The 20,682-nt window shown below is 55.2% G+C and overlaps 1 protein-coding gene across 2 annotated transcripts in view; it reads right to left on the bottom strand.

The window, feature by feature from the left end:
- Positions 1-20,404, bottom strand: part of HELZ2 (helicase with zinc finger 2) — a 42,126-nt gene extending 21,722 nt beyond the window's left edge. Inside the window, exons 1-6 of one of the 2 annotated variants that reach the window (XM_029070147.2) lie at positions 20,303-20,404; positions 5,701-6,880; positions 4,794-4,977; positions 4,546-4,653; positions 2,004-2,524; positions 144-782 (exon numbers count right to left, since the gene is read on the bottom strand). In XM_029070147.2, coding sequence (XP_028925980.1) covers positions 144-782; positions 2,004-2,524; positions 4,546-4,653; positions 4,794-4,977; positions 5,701-6,749 — 2,501 coding nt within the window. In that variant the 5' untranslated portion in view covers positions 6,750-6,880; positions 20,303-20,404. Of the gene's footprint in view, positions 1-143; positions 783-2,003; positions 2,525-4,545; positions 4,654-4,793; positions 4,978-5,700; positions 6,881-17,614; positions 17,990-20,302 lie in introns of those variants that run through there. The other variant, XM_029070145.2, reaches the window with a different exon arrangement.
- Between the last annotated feature and the right edge of the window lie 278 nt (positions 20,405-20,682).

The following is a 20,682-nucleotide window of genomic DNA, read 5'->3' as shown; positions in this document are numbered from 1 at the left end:
CGACGGGTGTTATGAGCTCGGCAGTCAGAGGGGAAGCTTACCAGGATATCAGGACAACACCGGACCGGGACTTTCAAAGTCAGCGGTGGCATCGGCCAGGTCCCCGCCCTCCCTACCAGCCTCGCCCTAGGGGAAATCCTCACCTGTTGGTGTGGGTGCAGATCAGCACCCTGGTTTGGGGCTGTTTAATGATCTCCAGAGTGGCCATGGCCAGGGTGTAGGTCTTGCCCGTCCCGAAAGGACCGTAGATGAGAAGAGGGGGCACCTGGCGGATGCCAGCGGCCTCCCCCGTGATGAACGAGATGGCCAGCTTCTGTTTCCGGTTGCCGTTGAGGTTCGCCGGGGGCGGCTTCAGTCGGGGCAGGGAGCAGGCGGGCACGTCGGGCACCACCAGCTTCTCGTCCATGAGGGTGTCCACGGCCTGGTGCCACTGTCGGAACAGGAGCCGGTCAATCTGGAACTGGACCTCCACGTGGCAGGTGGTCCCTGCCCGCAGGTCCATTTTAGTGCAGCAACGGGCGGGCAGCTGTAGCCACACGCTGCGTTCGGTCGTGGCTTTGCCCTCCAAGCAAACCTCATACACCAGGTTGTCTGGCGCAGGGACGGGTGCCAAGTAGGCCGTGTTGACCGCCCGGCTCAACAGGTAGCCCTGATCGGTGTCCGGCGTCAGGGCGCAGGGGATGGGCACCTCGGCATACAGCTCCCCAGGGGGCGCAAACTTCATGCCCACGGCAAGCGTCTGCAGCATCGACGTGAGCGAGACCGTGACCTGGAGGTTGAGCCTGGGGCAAGGAGACGATAGGGTTAGCGGGCCGTGGACGAGCTGGAGAAGCGGCCTGGCCTAGCGGACCGCGCACGGGCCTGGGAGTCAGACCTGGGTCCTCTAGACTGTGAGCCCGTTGTGGGTAGGGAATGTGTCTGTTTATTATTATACTGTACTCTCCCAGGTGCTTAGTACATTGCTTGGCACCCAGTGAGCGCTCAATAAATACCACCGAATGAATTCTAGTCTCAGCTCCGCCACGTGTCTGCTGTGTGACCTTGGACAAGTCACATCACTTCTCTCGGCCTCAGTGACCTCACCTGGAAAATTAAGACCCGGAGCCCCGTGTCGGGCACGGATTGGGTCCGACCTGATTACCTTATATCTACCCCCTCGCTTAGTACGGTGCCTGGCACAGAGTAAGCGCTTAACAAATGCCAGCAAGCAGCCAACCAACTGGCCTGGGACATTTCCCCCTTGCCCAAGCAGCCTGGCGAGCCTGCACTCCCCAACTGGATCTCCCAGGGGATGGTGCCTGCTCCTGGGAATCTCTCCTCCCCACTCCCCTTGCCAGCTCAATTCCTAAGGGGGAGAAGCAGCACTCTCTAGGACAGCCTAATGGGAAGGGCCTAGGACTGGGAGTCAGGAGCCCGGGTTCTAATCCCAGCTCCCCAACTTGCCTGCGGTGTGACCCCGGGTAAGCCCCTCAACTGCCAAGGGTCTCAGTTTCCCCATCTGGAAAAGAGGGATTCAATTCCAGTTTTCCCTCCCCGTTAGAACGGTGAGCCCCAAGTAGGACATGGATTGGGTCTGATCCGCTTGCACTTCACCTACCCCAGTGCTTAGCATAATCCTCGGCACAGGGTAAGTGCTTAATAAATACGATTATTATTATTACTGCTATTATTATTATTACAGGCCGCTGCTTGTCCCCCTCCCACTTTCCCTGCCTGCAGACAGCCTTGTCTAAGGGTCTCATTTAGACCGTGAGCCCCTCGCGGGTCGGCGACCAGAAATTCATAGATTTTCTTGGACTCGCCCAACCAGTATTTGGTGCTCTACCCACACCAAGTGCCTAATTCTGGATGAAGAACGCAGAGCTGCCTACCTTTCCACTTAATAAAAGCCAGCTCCCAAAGAGCCGGAGTCCCTGGGTCTTCCGGCATCCCGCTCTAAACCTTCCCACCGAAGAGCAAGCACCCCACTGCCCATCCACAATCCCCGGTCTCGCCGGGCTCACTTGGCCACAAGCTGCTGCTGGGTCTCCTCCTCCAGGTACAGGAAGTGGTGCATCTTCTCGCGATAGTTGAAGCGGGTGGCTGGGCCCTGGGCCAGGCTGCCCGGCCGAAACTCCAGGGCAAGCGCGGGCACCTTGTACTTGGCCAGCAGCTGCATCTCGTCGCTGGTCCTCTCCAAGCTGGGAATGATGTGTCGGTTTCCCCCGTGCCAGCGGGTCAAGTCCACGAAGCGGCCCTCATCCCGCTGGGCGGCCCTGGACGAGGGGCCGTCCCGCCGGCCCACCGTCACCTGTAACTTCTGCAGCAGGACGGGGCGGTGGCCAAAGTCAAAGACCACCCACTGTTCATAGGCGCCGAAGGCCATGCAGTCCATCCGAACCTCTACCTGGAAGGTCAGCGCGGTGCCTGGCACGTGGAACCGCTCCCCCTGAGCATAGCGCACTCCCCGCTGAAGCCCGTTGGCCACAAGGGAGAAGGTGGCCCCGGTCAACCTCTTCAGAAGAGCCACGTGCAACAGCGGGTCCTGCGGAGAGAAGGGAGGCCTCAGGGGTCAGCTGCAGGCACGGGCGGGAGCCAGTCATCCATCAATGTGTGGACAGGACTGTACTAAGCACTGGGAAGGGTACAATAAAATCGAGTTGGGAGACATGATCCCGGCCCACGACGAGCTTACGGTCTAGAGACCTACGTGACCTCCCGAGAGCCGCCCGAAGCTGACAGGATCCGGTCTGTGAGACCCATTTTGGGGAGGCCCAGGCCTCCCTGGGTTATCAGCAGTCACATTTAAATTCCTGGGCGCCCCTGAACCACAGCTCAAATTTAGGGCTCCCCTTCAGGGTCCACCCTGAACCCAACTGATCCTCTGAGGCCCACCCTTGCAAAGGGGATGGTTCTAGAATTACCTGTCAGACAACAGAAAACTCAGGGTGATGCAGAGCTGCCCATCTGTCATATTTATCGAGTGCTTACTGTGTGCAGAGCACTGTATTAGGCACTTGGGAGAGTACAATATAACAATAAATAGACACATTCCCTGCCTACAACGTGTTTGCAGTCTAGAGGGGGAGACAGACACTAATACAAATAAATACATTTATTTATATAAACGGGGCGGGGCGGCGGGGGGCGGTCCTGTGTTCCAGGAATCAGCTGGGGCCCACAGCAGATTTGGGACAAGTGCTTAGGTGTCGGGAAGCAGCACGGTGTAGTGGATAGAGCACTGGCCTGGGAGTCAAAAGGTCGTGGGTTCTAATGCCGGCTCTGCTGCTTCTCTGCTGTGTGGCCTTGGGCCAGCCACTTCACTTCCCGGTGCCTCAGTTACTTCATCTGTAAACCGGGAACGAAGACTGTGAGCCCTGTGTGGGACAGGGACGGTGGCCAACCCTATTTGCTTGTATCCACCCCAATGCTTTGTAAAGGGCCTGGAACATTAGTAAGCACTTAACAAATACCATAATAATAATAGTAATTATTATTATTACTATTGCCCTCCCTCCTCAGATCCACCAAACACTCTCCCCGCTTCAAAGCCCTACTGAAGGCACACCTCCTCCAAGAGGCCTTCCCGGACTAAGATCCCTTTTCCCCAGCTCCCCCTCCCTTCCGCGTCGCCTCGACTGGCTCCCTCTGTCTTTCCCTTCCCTCCCCACCCCACGGCACTTAAGTAGATGTACATATATCTCTGATTCTTTTTATTTATATATATTTTAAATATATATATTTAAATATCTATATTTTATACTTGTTTTGATGTCTGTCTCCCTCCCTCTACACTGTAAGCCCGTTGTGGGCAGGGCTTGTCTGTCTTCATTGCTGTATTTTACTTTCCAAGCACTTAGTACAGTGCTCCGCATACAGTGAACGTTCAATAAATACAACCGAATGAAATGAATATCCCTTTCCTGCCCCGTTCCCCGTGAACTGGGGAACCCCCTTCCAAATCTTGGTGTCCTGCCCGTGCCCCCAACCTCTTAAGTACCCATTCTATAGCCCCGGGAAGGTTCCCAGCAACACGGGGTCCTCCCGGATTTGAATCTCAAGCTACGACTGCAATGAGGCAGCCCGCCCAACTCAGAGGCCATCAAGGAGGCCAGAGCTTACATCACACCAACGTACGCGAACAACACGAATGTCTGAGAAGCAGCGTGGCTTAGTGGATAGAGCGTGGGCCTGGGAGTCAGAAGGGTCTGGGCTCTAAACCCGACTCCGCCACATGTCTGCTGTGTGGCCTTGGGAAAGTCGCTTCACTTCTCTGGGAATCAGTTACCTCATCTGTAATAAGGGGATTAAGAGCAAGAGCCCCATGTGGGACAGGGACGGAGTCCGACCTGATTTACTTGTATCTACCCCAGAGCTTAGGACAATGCTTGGCACATAGTAAGCGCTGAGCAAATACCATTATTATTATTATTATTATTATTATTATTATTTACAAACATACAGGAATCCACCAGCGTCCAAGCTGAGGGCAGGGCCCTGACATCCACCATGCTGCTCTTTCCTCCAGCCCGGCCCCGGGGCTAAGACCCGGCCCCTCCAACTCACCTTGGAGCTGAGGACAAAAGTCCATTTGTACTGCAGCCTCCTGTCTTCCGAATGGACACTGAGGGGCTGCTTGCAGAGCACCACCACGTTCTCCACCTCCTCGGATATCTGGGGGAGACGGTCAACCGGTCAACCGGCAGCTCGTCGAATCACCTTTCCCCCGCCTCCCCGCCCCCGAGACTTTGGGGAATCACCTCCAGTTGGGCACACCTGGGCGCCCCGCCCGCACCCCGCCCGCAGCCACTCACAACGAGGACTTCGTTGCTGCAGCGCTGGTAGTCGAAGATGAGCCGGTCCGGGTAGGAGAGCAGCCCGTCCTGCCGGGCCGAGTCGGTCTTGGTCCTGGTGGCCTGGGCCCGCTGGATCCACTCCTGCAGCTCCTCCAGGGAGTGGGCCTGCGTACAGCCCATTCCGTAGACGCAGATGTCCGGCCTGCGCGGTCGAGGATGTCAGAGGAGCCCCCGGGCCTGACCCAGTGGACTCGAGGAGCCTAGCTCTGGCCTCAGGCTGAGGGGCCGGGGTGGGGACGGAGCTGGCACATAGTAAGCGCTTAACAAATGCCATCATCATCATCTGGGGTCCGGTGTGGGAGATGGGAGTGGAGGAGGGACCCTGTAAGCTCCAGGAGACTAGAGGGGAAGTGAATGCTATTCCCCATTAACCCTCCTTCCAGGGGCCGGCACTTCCTCCTGTAGGGACGCCTAGCGAAGCAGCCGCATCAGTCTTAGAGGGGCCGAGAAGCGGCGCGGCTTAGCGGATAGAGCACGGGCCCGGGAATCGGAAGGACGTGGGTTCTAATCCCGGCTCCGCCACTCGTCCGTTGTGTGACCTCACTTCGCTCCTCTGGGCCTCAGTTCCCTCATCCGTTAAATGGGGATTAAGACTGGGAGGCCCACGTGGGACAGGGACTGTGTCCAACCTGATTCTCTTGGATCCACCCCAGCGCTTACTACAGTGCCTGGCACACAGTAAGCGCTTAACAGATACATTACGAATAAATTCAAATGAAAAAGGTCAAGAAGGGGTCGGCGGGGGAGAGCAGAACGAACACTGAGGGAACTGGGGCGGGGGCACCACGGGAAGGAAACCAACGTCCCACCCCCTCCTGCCCCCCTCCCCACCCCGTGGGGGCCGCTGCGAGCCGAAGCCCCTCACCTGCTGCAGAGCTTGAACTTGGTCAGCCCGAAGGGCGGTGCCCGGTGCTGCCATTGGGGGACCTGGTCGTAGGAGACCATCTGCGTGTGCTCCAGGGTGGCACAGTGGTTCTCAAAGTTCTCCTGGGAGCTGCAGGTCACCAGGCAAGCAGGGCAATAGAGCTGCACCTTGGGGCAGGTGACCGGGCCTCTGCTGGCCCCGTGGGCCGCCTCCCCGTCCCCCGCCGCCTCGGCCGCCGCCTCTGGACCCGCCGTCCCCTCGGCCGGGAGCAGAGCCGAGCGCGTGAGCCTCCCGGCTCGCTCGGCCTCCCACACCGCCATCTCCACGTCGCTGTGGGCGTAGTGGCAGCGGGAGGCGCCGTGACGGCACTGCTGTCCCCGCGAGACGTACATGCAGAAGTCCAGCTGCTGCCCGGCCTTGGGCAGGGGCCTGATCTCCGTGTACTGCCTCTTCCTCCTGCTCTCGCCCGTCACGTGCACCAGGACGGGCTGTCGAGTCTTGTGCTCGGGGCACTGCTCCCCGGGGCCCACGGCCAAGATTCTGGCCGGGCGCTGGTGGAAGCAGGGCTTGCAGACCTCCCGGAAGTGTCCCCCGAACTCAGTCCGGATCTCCTCCCCCGTGCCGGAGGCCCTAGTAGGGGCGCAGGCGGCCTGGCTTTGGGCTCCCTGCACCTCGGCCTTGAGCCACAGCCTCTTGACGTTGTGCTCCCTCTCGAAGGTCCAGACCAGAGCCTCCTCGGGGCTGCGGGCAAAGGTGCACTGATTGCGATGCTTCCGGCATCCTTCCCGGGGGCTGTAGTACCGGCAGACCTCGTAACGGGCCGGCCGGGGGAAGTCCGGCCTCCGGCCCACCTTCCGCCACTCCTCCTGCTTCTTGGCTTTCCTGGCCCGGGCCAGCAGGATCTCCCGCGGGCAGGCGTGCTCCACCTCCCGCAGGGTGTACGTGCTCTCGTTCACCCGCTCGCTGCAGCGGGAGCAGACCAGGCAGAGCTCCACCTGGCTGAGGAGCCCTCCCAGGGGCCCGGAGGCCGGTCTGTTGGCCGGCGGCATCGCCCCTCGGACGGCCAGACGGACTCGGCCGGGCGGGAAGCCTCGGGAGGAGAAGCGGCCGGGGTCAGCGGCTGGATTTCCCACACCGGTTTTAGCTGGTCCTTCCTGGCTGCGGTCCCGACTTCAGAAACCTGAAGAGGAAAGGAAAGTCTAAGTCAAGAGATGATGTGGAAACCCCCGTCTAAACAGTAAGCTCACTGTGGGCAGTGAATGTGTCTCTTACGTTGTTATATTGTCCGCCACAGGACAAGTTGAGCACTCCATAAATACGACTGACTTGTTTGTCCAGGCGTTTGGTAGACAGTAAGCACTGAACAAGCACCTCAATTATTATCCTTAATAATAACCACGGTATCTGTTAAGCGCTTACTATAGGTCAAGCACCGTTCTAAGCTCTGAGATAGATACGAGGTTATCGGGTTGTCCCTCGTGGGCTCAAGGTTTTAATCCCCATTTTCCAGAGGAGGTAACTGAGGCACAGAGAAGTTGAGTGACTTGCCCAAAGTCACAGAGCTGACAAGTGGCGGAGTCGGGATTAAAACCCTCATTCTTATTCTCACTATTAGCACACTATTCTCCCTCTCTAGATGGTGAGCTCCTGCGTCAGTTATATTGTTACACTGTCCACTCCCAAGCGCTCAGTACAGTGCTCTGCACACAGTAAGTGCTCAATAAATACAACTGACTGACTGACTGGTCTGTCCAGGCACTTGGTACTCAGTAAGCGTTTAACAAACACTACAATCATCACTCTTATTCTCATTATTAGCAGACTTTTTCTCCCCCTCTAGACTGAGCTCTTTGCGGGCAGGGAACATGTCTATCATGTCTGTTCTATTGTCCTTTCCCAAGTGTTTAACCCAGTGCTCTGCACACAGTAAATTTTCAATACATACGACTGATTGATTAATTGATTGCAGGCCCCACCCCAGCACCCAGCCCTTCCATCAACAAAAGATTCGGTCTTACTAGGCGGAAAGCAAGGGTCTCTGGTTTCCTGGCATAGCCCTGATAAGAAGCCCTGAAAAATCTGACATCTCGGTCCTCTAGACTGCACCACACCAAGGTTCAACTGCCCCCAGAATCCCAAATCCCGCTGTTTCTTAATGAGGCAAATGTGTCCCGGTCACTGTTCAGACCAAACAGGAACAGGGAAATGGCATAGGCTGTAATCATTCCAAATCAGGCTCAGGATGGATGGGAACCCTTAGGTTTCTCCTGGGAAATAGGGAATTGCGGACATCTTCTGGCATTTGGATTTTGCCATTACGTTTTCTTGCAAGCCTCCTGATCAGTGCTTTGTTGTGGGCAGGGAACGTGTCTACCAACTCTGTTATAGCATACTGTCCTAAGCGCTTAGTAAAGTGCTCTGCAACCAGCAAGTGCTCAATATATGACTGATCGATCGCTTCATGTCGGTCTTTCCCACCTCCCTCTTTAGGAAAGGAAATAAAACACAACCTTCCCCCATTCAGAATAATACTACTACTGATAATAACTGTGGTATTTGTTAAGCGCTTACCATGTGCCAGGCACTCTACTAAGCGCTGGGTGAATTCAAGCAAACTGGGTTGGACACAGTCCCCGTCTCGCAAGGGTCTGTCAGTCAATCCCCATTTTACAGATGAGGTAACTGAGGCACAGAGAAGTGAAGTGACTTGCCCAAGATCACACAGCAGATAAGTGGCGGAGCTAGGATTAGAACCCAGGTCCTTCGGACTTCCAGGCCCATGATCTATCCACTAAGCCGGGCTGCTTCTCTGGCTATTATAATAGCGCTATTTTGTTACACTCAGCATTCAAAGGGCAATATTTATGAATAGTCATCTTTATCATCTCACAGGCAGCATTTTTTTTATGGTATCTGTTAAGGGCTTATTATGAGCCGAGCACTGTTCTAAGTGCTAGGGTAGTTTCAAGCTAATCAGGTCGGACACAGTCCCTGTCCCCTGTGGGACTCCCAATCTAAGTAGGAGGGAGAACAGGTATTGGATCCATGCTGTGCAGTTGAGGAAACTGAGGCACAGAGAATAATAATATTAATGATAATTGTGATATTTGTTAAGCACTTACTATATACCAGGCACCGTACTAAGCACTGGGGGGGGGTATACGAACAAATCAGGTTGGACACAGTCCCTGTCCTATGTGGGGCTCAGTCTCAATCCCCATTTTACAGATGAGGTAACTGAGGCCCAGAGAGGTGAAGTGACTTGCCCAAGGCCACAGAGCAGACAAGTGGCGGAGCGTGATTAGAACCCATGTCCTTCTGACTCCCAGGCCCGTGCTCTACCCACTGCACCATGCTGCTTCTCCAAGGGAAGTGACTTGCCCAACATCACACAGCAGGCAGGTGGTGGAGCTGGAATTAGAACCCAGGTCCTCAGGCTCCCAGGCCTGTGCTCTATCCACTAGGCAACCCTGCTTGAGAGTCTTCTGGGGGCAAAAACTGTATCGGGCGCTTCGGGCACACGATAAAATGCAGGAGACAATATCTCCCTGTCCTGACGGAGCTTCCAATGTAATGTGGGCTGCGAATGACGGTCGGCAACACAAGATGATTTAATAGCCAAACACAAATAACTGTTTAAAAAGCAATGATTTCCTTCCAGTCCTCTTCACTGGCTCGTATTCAAGTGCCCCCTTGACGCTGGAAAATTTAACCTCTCCGGTTTCATCCTCATACTCCCCCATCTTTTCCCTTCCCCTCTCCTGGGCTGCGAAGACGGAAGATCAGAGGACAAGAACCACAAACAATGGTCACCCGACCAAACCGGACACAAACAGGAGATCCGAAAGCAGAGCAGGGAAACAAACGGCAGCGGCCTCTCCCGCCGACATCACGGGGCCAGAGGTGGGCCGGTGGAATTGTGAGCTTGTTGTGGGCGGGGAATATGCCTACCGACTCTGTTGGAATCGACTCTCCCAAGCACTCAGTACGGTGCTCCACACGGGGTAAGCGCTCAATAAATACAGTTGATTGACTGACTGATTTCAGAGTCACTCACCCTGCCTGTTTGGGGATCCCACTGGGCGGGGGGGGTGGGGTTTCCTCCTGCAGACAGACTGTAAGAAGAATCTGAACTCTCAAAATCATCCTCTTCCTAAACTAAAATACTCTTATCTCGACGCAGACACGGCCTTGGAGCGTTGACGTGGTAAGCCAGGGTTCACTTCCCGAGCCTTCCTGCAAGGAGCCTCTTGGGCAGGACGGATGGATCTCTGCCCTGAAGGCCTGCCTAGCAACAGCATCGGCAAAGGGGAGAGCAGCAGCGTATCTGTGCCAAGCGTCTGATGGAGACGCGAGGTCACAGGCAGCACAAGAGCACGTGTGTGTGTGTGTGTGTGTTTGCGCGCGTATCTCTCTCTTTCTCTCTCTGGTCCTGGCTGCCATGTCTCACAGCCTTTAAGAGCAGCCCAGATCCTGCCCTCTGGAGACTGGGAGCTCTTTGAGGGTAGGGAATGCGTCCATTTATTGTTTTATTGTGCTCTCCCAAGTGCTTAGTACAGCGCTTTGCACACAATAAACGCTCAATAAATACGACCGAATGAATGAATCCCATAGGGACGGCCTCCCTTTCCGGCTGCCAGCTAGCAGCCACTTCTTTGAACGTCATCTGCAGGGGGAGAAAGGGTTCTGAGTAGCTTTTATTTATTTATTTTTTAAAAGGTATTTGTTAAGCACTTACTGTGTGCCAAGCACTGTACTAAGTGCCGGGGTAGATATAAATTAATCAGGTCGGGTATTCTATGTCCCAAAACAACTCCAGTGGTTGCCTATCAACCTCCGCTCCAAACAAAAACTCCTCACTCTAGGCTTCAAGGCTCTCCATCACCTTGCCCCTTCCTACCTCTCCTCCTTTCTCTCTACCGCCCACCCCGCACGCTCCGCTCCTCTGCCGCCCACCTCCTCGCCGTCCCTCGGTCTCGCCTATCCCGCCGTCGACCCCCGGGTCACGTCCTCCCGCGGTCCCGGAACGCCCTCCCTCCTCACCTCCGCCAAACTGATTCTCTTTCCCTCTTCAAAACCCTACTTAAAACTCACCTCCTCCAAGAGGCGTTCCCAGACTGAGCTCCTCTTCTCCCTCTACTCCCTCTGCCATCCCCCTTTACCTCTCCGCAGCTAAACCCTCATTTTCCCCTTTTCCCTCTGCTCCTCCACCTCTCCCTTCCCATCCCCACAGCACTGTACTCGTCCGCTCAACTGTATATATTTTCGTTACCCTATTTGTTAATGAATTGTACATCGCCTTGATTCTATTTAGTCGCCATTGTTTTTACGAGATGTTCTTCCCCTTGACTCTGTTTATTGCCATTGTTCTCGTCTGTCCGTCTCCCCCGATTAGACTGTAAGCCCGTCAAACGGCAGGGACTGTCTCTATCTGTTGCCGACTTGTTCATCCCAAGCACTTAGTACAGTGCTCTGCACATAGTAAGCGCTCAATAAATACTATTGAATGAATGAACGGGGGTTTAGTGTCTTAATCTCCATTTTACAGATGAGGTAACTGAGGCCCAGAGAAGTGAAGTTCACACAGCCCAAGGTCACACAGCCAAGTGGTAGAGCGGAATTAGAACCCAAGGCCCGTGCTCTATCCACTAGATCACGCTGGCACGTGGCTGCAACAGGAAGGTCTTTGACGGCTTCTACGTTCGGAAAATAAAACAAGACCATACAACATAAGTGCTAAAGCACTGTGAGAAACACTGGGATAGACATCGGGTCCCGGATCGGACACAGTTGAGGACCCACCTTCATTCATTCACTCAACTGTATTTATTAAGCACTTACTGTGTGCAGAGCACTGTACTAAGCGCTTGGGAAAGTTCAATACGACAATGAACAGTGACAGTCTCTGCCCACAACAAGCTCACGGTCTAGAGGGGGGAAGACAGATTTCGATACAAATGATGCCCACGACCTAAGAGGGAGGGGGAAGGCGGGTATGTAACATCCCCATTTTACAGATGAGAGAACTGAGGCCCAGAAAGATGAAGTGACTTGTCCAAGGTCCCACAGAAGGGCAATAACTCCCCGCCCTGCAAGGCTGAGCCTGGGCATCCTGAGCAAGTGTGGCACGACTGTATTCGTGGCCTAGTGGTTAGCCCTGGGAGTCAGAAGGACCTGGGTTCTAATCCCGGCTCTGCCGCTTGTCTGCTGTGTGACCTTGGGCAAGTCACTTCACTTCCCTGGGCCTCAGTTACCTCATCTGTAAAATGGGGATTAAGACTGGGAACCCCATGTGGGATAGGGATAAAATGGGGATTAAGACTGGGAGCCCCATGTGGGCTAGGGACTCTGTCCAAACTGATTAGTTCGCATCTACCCCAGAACATATTAAGTGCTTAACAAATACCATTTAAAAAAAAAAGTCCTCTGCCCCGGCACTCAACCTTCAGATGCCAGCCATTAACCCTTCACCCCAAGTTGTGGCCACTTTCAATTTGAAATCAATTTGCCGGGCCTGGGGGCGGCTCTCGGCCAACCCTCCACCACCTCATTCACCGCCGCCTTCCTGCAAAGAACCCCAGCAGAGGAGGCGGACGGAGCCCGGGGGAGCCTAGAACCCTAAACCCTGCCCCTGACACACCCCAGGGTTCGGAGACTGCTCCTCTGGCTCGCCTGACTTTTCTCCCCGGGAATCAGGAAAGCCCCAGTGTGGGGAGAGAAAGGTTCCTATGGAGACACCTGTGCCCTGGAGGCCCTCCCTGTGGGAGGAGGAGGAAGACAAGGAGAAAGAGGGGGAGGAGGAGGATGCCGAGGCCACGGCACATTCCATCCCTCAGCCCGGCTGTAAGTTAAAGGGTAGTAGCTCAGGCAGGGGGAGCAAACACTTAGTCTCCTGATCTTGGCCTCTCCCTCCCACAACTCCCCGGAGTGCTGGAGAGATGAACCTGGGCCAAAAAGAAGGAACAGCAACCCAAGGGAGAAGCGGTCTGGCCTAGTGGAGAAAGCACAGGCCTGGAAGCCAGAAGGACCTGGGTTCTAATCCCGGCTCGGCCACCTGCTGTTTGTGTGACCTTGGGCAAGTCATTTTACTATTCTGGGCCTCGGTTTTCTCAACTGTAAAATGGGGATCCCTATTCTCCCTCCTACATAGACCACGAGTCCCTTGCGGGACAGGGACTGTGTCCGACCTAATTAACGTGTACTGACTCCAGCGCTTAGAACAGTGTCTGACGCATAATAAGCGCTTAACAAATACCATAAAAAAGAAGGAGTGAGCTCTGGCACCTCTTCACCCCTTCATTCGATCGCATTTATTGAGGGCTTACTGTGTGCAAAGCACTGTACTAAGCGCCTACTGATGGCCGAGACCCTACGTAGGTCCCCGGATGGAATAATATCACTGGGAACTTTCTGGGGAAGACCAACAGAGTCTTGACCCATTTTAATAACAATAATAATGATGATGTTGGTATTTGTTAAGTGCTTACTATGTGCCGAGCAGCGTTCTAAGCGGTAGATATAGGGTAATCAATCAGGTTGTCCCACGTGAGGCTCACAGTCTCAATCCCCATTTTACAGATGAGGTAACTGAGGCACCAAGAAGTTAAGTGATTTGCCCAAAGTCACACAGCTGACAGGTGGCAGAGCCAGAATTCGAACCCACGATCTCTGACTCTTAAGCCTGTGCTCCTTCCACTGAGCCACTCTGCTTCTCTGCTCAGAGGCAGGAATTCCTGGGGTCAGCTGGGCCCCGGGAGCCACCAGCTCAGATTAGTGCAGGTCTGCTCTTTTTTTTTTTTTAAATGACATTGTTAAACACTTAGTATATGCCAAAAACTGTACTGAGTTCTGGGATAGACACAAAGTAATCGGGTTGGACACGGTCCAGGCCCCATATGCGGCTCACAGTCTTAATCCCCATTTTACAGATGAGGGAACTGAGGCACAGAGACAGACCCCAAGTCACGCAGCCGGCAGGTGGCGGAGCCGGGATTGGAACCCAGGTCTTTCTATCCACTAGACCTCGCTCCGGCCCTGCTGTTCCCTGCAGGAAGGGAAAACTGCTCAAGTGCATGGAACTCCAGACCGGCTTCCTCCCGCAGAAACCAGAAGAGGAACAGCCCTGCTCCGGCCTCTCCAGTCCCCATCACAAGCACATCTCCTTCCTGCTGCTCCAGGCTTCGGCTCCTCTCTCTGCAACCTGACTCCACGGCGGGCTGGATCCCGGCCCTTCCTCTGGAGGCTTCCTCTGACTCGGCCTTTTCCCTGCTCCTCAGAGGGGTCTGGAAACCCCGAATCTGGACACTCTGAGCCCGTACTGTAGAAAGGGAGGCCAAGAGATGCCTTAGGGTTGTTGTTTTCTATCCTGGCTCGGAGGCCTACCAGCTTCCTGTCTCTCTCTGTGGTGGCTCTGCAGTTCCTCCAGCAGACTCCTGGAGGCAAGGAAAGTCTGCGCCCTTGGGAATCCTGCAGTTCACGGCAAACGTTACACAGACAGAGCCCTCGGAGCCCTGCCCGGGAGCCAGGCCATACCGCCGTGCCACGGGAAAACCGGCGGGTTCCCAAATGGGGTGGCACCAAAGCGGGGAACCTGCATCTCAGGAATCAGCAACCATGGTGCTCGGCACACAGCAAGCGCTCGACAAATAGGTTGAATGAATGAGTGAATAGGGGTTTCTCTCCTGTAGCTCGGAGGCCTTGGTGACCAGTTGGAAGAAGCAGGGCCTTTGGCTGCTGGCTAGGTGGGACACACATGCACCTGTCTCTATCTCGGGGCTCCTCTACTGATATCTGGTCTCCTTCTAATTAGCTCCCTCCCCTTCCCCCCCTTCACCTGATCTGCTTCCAATTGGGGGATCCGGCTGGCAGGAACCACTTTGCTCTATCTCAGTTTCTATAGTAACTTGTGGCCACCAAAGAAGTGGGTCATACGTCCAGGCAAAATTGGCAATCTCATCCCCGACCAAAAAGGCTTCCTCGTGTTCCTCATTCGGCTTCCTGGGTGAATGATTTGCTCCCACTTTCCTCCTCTAGCCTCTTCCACCTCACCCCCACTCCAAAGGAGGAGAAGGAAGAAAGAAGCACGATGGGAGGAAAGGAGTGGGGGAGGTTAAGCCGAGGCCCGTCGGATAGCAGGTGCCATCAGGGACGCTGGGGTCTCTCCTAATAATGACAATAATTGTATTTGTCAAGCACTTCCTATGTGACAGGCACTGAACTAAGCGCTGGGCTGGGTACAAGCTAATCGGGTTGGACACAGTCCCTGGCCCACATGGGGCTCAAGGTCCTACGGCTTAGAGAGGCGGCGTGGCTTAGAGGATAGAGCACGGGACCGGGGGTCAGAAGGCCGGCTCCGCCAAATGTCTGCTGCGTGACCTTAGGCCAGTCACTTCACTTCTCTGGGCCTCAGTTACCTCATCTGTAAGATGATGATGGCATTTGTTAAGCTCTTACTATGTGCCAGGCAAGCAGCGTGGCTCAGTGGAAAGAGCACGGGCTTTGGAGTCAGAGGTCATGGGTTCGAATCCCAGCTCGGCTACTTGTCAGCTGTGTGACTTTGGGCAAGTCACTTAACTTCTCGGTGCCTCAGTTACCTCATCTGTAAAATGGGGATTAAGACTGTGAGCCCCACGTGGGACAATCTGATTCCCCTGTGTCTACCCCAGCGCTTAGAACAGTGCTCGGCACCTAGTAAGCGCTTAACAAATACCAACATTATTATTATTATTATACTTAAGCGCTGGGGTGGATACGAGCAAATCGAGTTGGACGCGATACCTGTCCCACGTGGGACTCACAATCTCATTCCCTACATTACAGATGAGGCAACTAAGGCACCGAGAAGTGAAGTGACCTGCCTCAGGACTCAGAGCAGACAAGTGGTGGAGCCGGGATTAGAACTCATGATCTCTGCCTCTCGGGCCTGTGAGCTATCCACTACATCATGCCGGTTAGCGAGAGTCCCTAGTGGGAGAGGGTCTGTGTCCATCCTGATTAACTTGTATCAACCCCAGTGCTTAGAACAGTGCTTGGCATATAGTAAGCCCTTAACATAATTATCGTTATTATTATTTCTTTCAGAGTCTCACGACCAGGAAAAGCCAGGAAACAGCAAAAGTAGGGAGCGGCAAAGGAACTGAACCTCCAGGCTGCTCGATCCCTTTGGCTTTAGCAGGCAATCCTGGAGGGCAGCCCTAATTCCCCACATCCCTCAGAACAGATCTGCTGATTAAGAACCCGAGACACTAAGTCCTAGAGCCTCTGGGGCAGTGGCCCTCCTGCACTTCCCCTCTCTCAGATCTGGCTAGAAAACTGATCTCTACCATAGAAATTTAATCACTCAATCAACGGTATTTATTAAGCGCTTACTACAGGCAGAGCACTGTACTAAGCGCTTTGGGAGAGACCATACAAAAGAATTAGCAGGCACGTCCCCTGCACGTAAGGAACTGACAGTCTGGAAGACTTGGTATTTTTACCTTTAGTCTAAAGAGAAAGTGGAAATGGTTTGGTTTGGGGGTGGCTTTTTTATTAAACCAGTATTTGGAGGGTTAGAGCTCAAGCCCCCTCCTCACCTTCAAGAGAAAATGCCCAACACCAGGAACCGAAACTTTCAGTGGTCCCCGAGCTAAGTGAGAGAAGGGCCCCCTAGAGAATAGCGAAACAGAAATCACGAAGGTCTGCGGGGGCAGGAAAAGTGTTTCGGGTACACCGACACTGCGAGGAACCACTGTCATTCACCCCAGTCCACTGAGTCCTGAAAAACCAGGAGAACTGCCCAAGCAGAGTGTATTTACCAATTCCAGTTATACTCTTCAATCTGCATAGGACGGAAATGGACATGATAGCTGTGACCTTCTCCTGGGTTATTTATTATTTGCTTCGGGCCTTGGCCCTTAGAGTCCGGCCCCCTTCCTGGAGACCTTCCTCCCACTCCACCCCCCCACACCTCTACACCCTGATTCAAATCAATCACTGGTATTTACTGAGCCTTTACTACGTGCCCGAGCACTGTACTAGGTGCTCGGGGAGGAGTAATAATATTGCTTCTGCCCTTCATCTGTGCACAACAATGTTCTAAGCCCCGGGAGAGAATACACAGGTGGGAATTAAGACCCTCATCCCTGTCCCTCGAGGGGCTCGACGGAGTGGTCGGGAGACACTTCCCTGCCTACAAGGAGCTTCCGGTCTTTCCCCCACGGAGAACGGCTACGGCGGAGGTACGGCATTTGTCACTCTCTCATACTCCCCGGAGCCCAGACGTCTCTACATTTTCTCTTAGTAGCAAGTGGGAGTAGAAGAGTGAGGTTTTCCGGGAAGATGCGAGCGAGGGAGCAGTCACAAATCCGAAGAGTTCCTCTTTGCTCTAAGTGTTGGCTCACAGACCTCCTCTGAAGTCAGACGGCTACTAGGCCAAAACAGTGCTGCCCCAATGATCCCAGAGGTTCCACGACTGCCAGGTCCATGGGCTCCCCTTCATCTCCCTAGCATTGCCCACATTCCCCCTCCCCAAATAATAATAAATAATAATAATAGTAATGGTATTTAAGTGCTTACTATGTGCCGAGCACTGTTCTAAGCACTGCGGGGAGGGGAGGATACAAGGTAATCGGATACACCTCGATCCCCAGTTACTGGCATAGAGAAGACTGGGGCAGGATAACTAAGTTTTGACCTGGGTCCAGAGGCAGAAACTTCCTCTCTCTGGGCCTTCCTGTCCAGGGGGAACATTTCCCCACCAGCAGCCCAGTGAGTCAGCAGCAGGTCATCAGGGTCCGTTCAGAGTTCCCAGCCCTGACACGACTGCCCTTCGGCAAAATGTGTTTACTTCCCATCCCTCTGGGAACCGAAAGCAGCAAACTCCAGGAAAGCAAAGTGGGAAGGAGGTGGCAAAGGTTGGAGCCGGGCTACTCACCCCAGCGCAATCTCTGGTTAAACAGCAACCAGCTCTGACAAGAGAGGTGGGCTGCACCTCTGACAAGCCGATGGGGCACACAGAGAGTCACTCTGGGAGTGGTAAGGGACCCCCAAAGGTCACCACCTCACCCCTGTGCCTATACCGGCCCCGAACGGCTGGACTCTATTATTCAGTCCCAGGAGCTCTGAGGAGTCCAGGTCACCGGCTAGCCTCCCTCCAGATTCCTTCTTCTAAAAGTGTCTGCTTCTCCAAAGCCTCCGGGGCAAACTGCAGAGAGAGGAAGGTTCCTGCTAGGAGACAGGGCGACCCTGAGGGAAGGGGAGGGAAGGGATGAGGGGAGGGATGAGGGGAGGTTGGGGAGGAGTCGGAGGGTCCAAGTGGGGAGGGGGAAGGAGAGGGGAGGAGAGAAGAAGGGGAGGAGAGAAGAAGGGGAGGAGAGAGGAGTGGAGAGAAGAGGAGGAAAGAGGAGAGGGGAGGAGAGAGAAGGGAAGGAGAGAAGAGAGAAGGGGAGGGGAGAGGAGAAGAGAAGAGGGAAGGGGAGAAAAGAAGAGAGGGAGGGGGAGGAGAAAAGAGAAGGGGGGAGGAGTGGAAGGAAGGAAAGAAGAGGGAGGGGAGAGAGAAGGGTAAAAGAAAAGAGCATGGGGAGAGGAATGGAGGGAAGGGGAGAAAAGAGAAGGTGAGGGGAAGAGAGGAGAGAGGAGGGGAGAGAGGAGAGGAAAGGGGAGGAAAGCAGGGGAGGGGAGAAAAGAAGAGAGAAGGGAAGGGAGGAGAGAAGAGAAGAGGGGAGGGGAGAAAAGAGGAGGGGAGGGAAGGGGAGGAGAGAAGAGAAGAGAGGGGAGGAGGGAAGGGGAGGGGAGGGGAGGGGAGGAGAGAAGAAAGGGGTGGAGAGAAGGGGAGGAGAAAAGAGAGGAGGGAAGGGGAGGAGAGAAGAGAGAAAGGGAGGGGAGGAGAGGGCAGAGGAAAGGGAAGGAAGCCTAATTCTGGGGACATATTAGTAGTAGTAATAATATCTATTAAGCGCTCCCTCTAGACTGTAAGCTCGTAATGGGCAGTGCCCGTGACTGCCTAGTCTTCTATACTGTACTCTCCCAAGTGCACCCGACAGTGCCCTGCACACAGTAAACATGCAATAAACACCACCGATTGATTGATTCCTGCGTGCAGAGCACTGCACTAGGCGCTGGGAAAAATACACGGGGGGAGGGGATTAAACAACACAGCGTCGGTCCCTCACATGTCCACCCCAAGGGCTACTCTGGGTCCTGGCCGGAGCCCGATGCTCAGGAGAACACTCAACACCTGTCCTAAGCAGAAGATGGGGGGAGGGAAGAAGGGAAGAGGGAGGCCGGGAGGAGAGAGAGGGAAGGAAAAATGGGCAGTGTGAAGGGCCTGATGGGTTAGGAAGAGGGGGAAAGTTTGAAAACATCGGCGATGGGGCAAGTGTGGAGGAAAGGAAATGATCTACACCATCCCCATAAAAAAAAATCGCTGGGCTGCCTCGGACCGACCCCCTGACCTCTCTGGGCCTCAGTTTCTCCCTCGAATGTGGGGGGTGGGGGGATGGAGGAGGACCAGATAGGTTAGGGAGAGGGGGGAAAGGTTGAAAACACCGGAGAAGGGGCGGGTGTCGAGGAAAGGAACTGATTCCCCCCCCCCCCCCCTCCAAAATTTGCTGGGCTTCCTCGAACCGGTGCCTTGTTCTCTCTGGGCCTCAGTTTCTCCCTCGAATGGGGGATGGGAAGGACCAGATGGGTTAGGGAGAGGGGAAAAGGTTGAAAACACTAGCGACGGGGCCGAGGTGGAGGAAAGGAAGTGATTTTGATCTCCCCCTCCACCCCCCAAAAAATTGCTGGGCTGCCTCGGACCGGCCCCCCGACCTCTCTGGGCCTCAGTTTCTCCCTCGGATGGGGGATGGGAAGGATCAGGTGGGTTAGGGAGGTGGGGGGAAAGATGAAAACACCGGCTACGGGGCGGTGTTCAGGAAAGGAACTGATCCCCCGATCTTCCCCCCAAAATTGCTGGGCTGCCTCGAACCGGCCCCCCGACCTCTCTGGGCCTCAGTTTCCCCCTCAAGTGGGGGGGGGTGGGAGGGGCCAGATGGGTTGGGGGGAGGGAGAGGATGAAAACACCGGCGAAGGGGCGGGTGTGGAGAAAAGAAACTGATCTATCCCTCCAAAAAAAATAAATAAAAATCGGTGGGCTGTGCCTCCAACAGGCCACCTGACCTCTCTGGGCCTCAGTTTCTCCCTCGAGTGGGGGATGGAAAGGACCTGATGGGGGGGGGGGAATGAAAACACCGTCGAAGGGGCGGGTGTGGAGGAAATAAACTGATCTATCCCTCCAAAAAAAATAAATAAATAAAAATCGGTGGGCTGTGCCTCCAACAGGCCACCTGACCTCTCTGGGCCTCAGTTTCCCCCTCGAGTGGGGGGATGGAAGGGACCTGATGGGGGGGGGGGGTGAAAACACCGTCGAAGGGGGCATCTGGAGGAGAGGAGATGTCCCCCCACCCCCACTTTGGTGGGCTGCCTCGGGCCCCCCCCCACCTCTCTGGGCCTCAGTTTCTCCCCCTGCCTCGGGGAGGAAGTCCCCTCCCCCCCCCGCTCCCTGTCGCGATAAGACAAAGCGGAGTGGGGGTGGGGATCGCCCCCTCCCCTGGTCTCCCCTCCCCGTCGCCCCCCTTACCGTGCTTGGGGGTCCCCGCGGCCGCCGCCGCCGCCTCCTCCAGGCCGCCCCCCGGGCCCCACTCACTTTCGGTTCGGCCCCCGGGGCGATTCAAACCTCTGACGCCGCATCGCGGAAATTACCTCACGGACCCGCACACCCCGCCCCGCACCCCCGGGCCCGCCCCCCGCAACCCCGCCCCGCAACACCCCTCCGCTCTGCGCTCTGTTTTCTGCTCCCTGCTCCCTGCTTTCTGCTCCCTGCTCCCTGCTTTCTGCTCCCTGCTGCTCCCTGCTCCCTGCTCCCTGCTCTGCTCGCTCACCACCGCCGCCCCGGAACTTCTGACCCCATCCACACACACACACACACACACACCACACAGTCATCATCATCAGAGGAAT

Source organism: Ornithorhynchus anatinus, chromosome 8, assembly GCF_004115215.2.
Source record: "Ornithorhynchus anatinus isolate Pmale09 chromosome 8, mOrnAna1.pri.v4, whole genome shotgun sequence".
Taxonomy (NCBI): domain Eukaryota; kingdom Metazoa; phylum Chordata; class Mammalia; order Monotremata; family Ornithorhynchidae; genus Ornithorhynchus; species Ornithorhynchus anatinus.
This window is presented reverse-complemented; position numbering and strand designations above follow the sequence as displayed.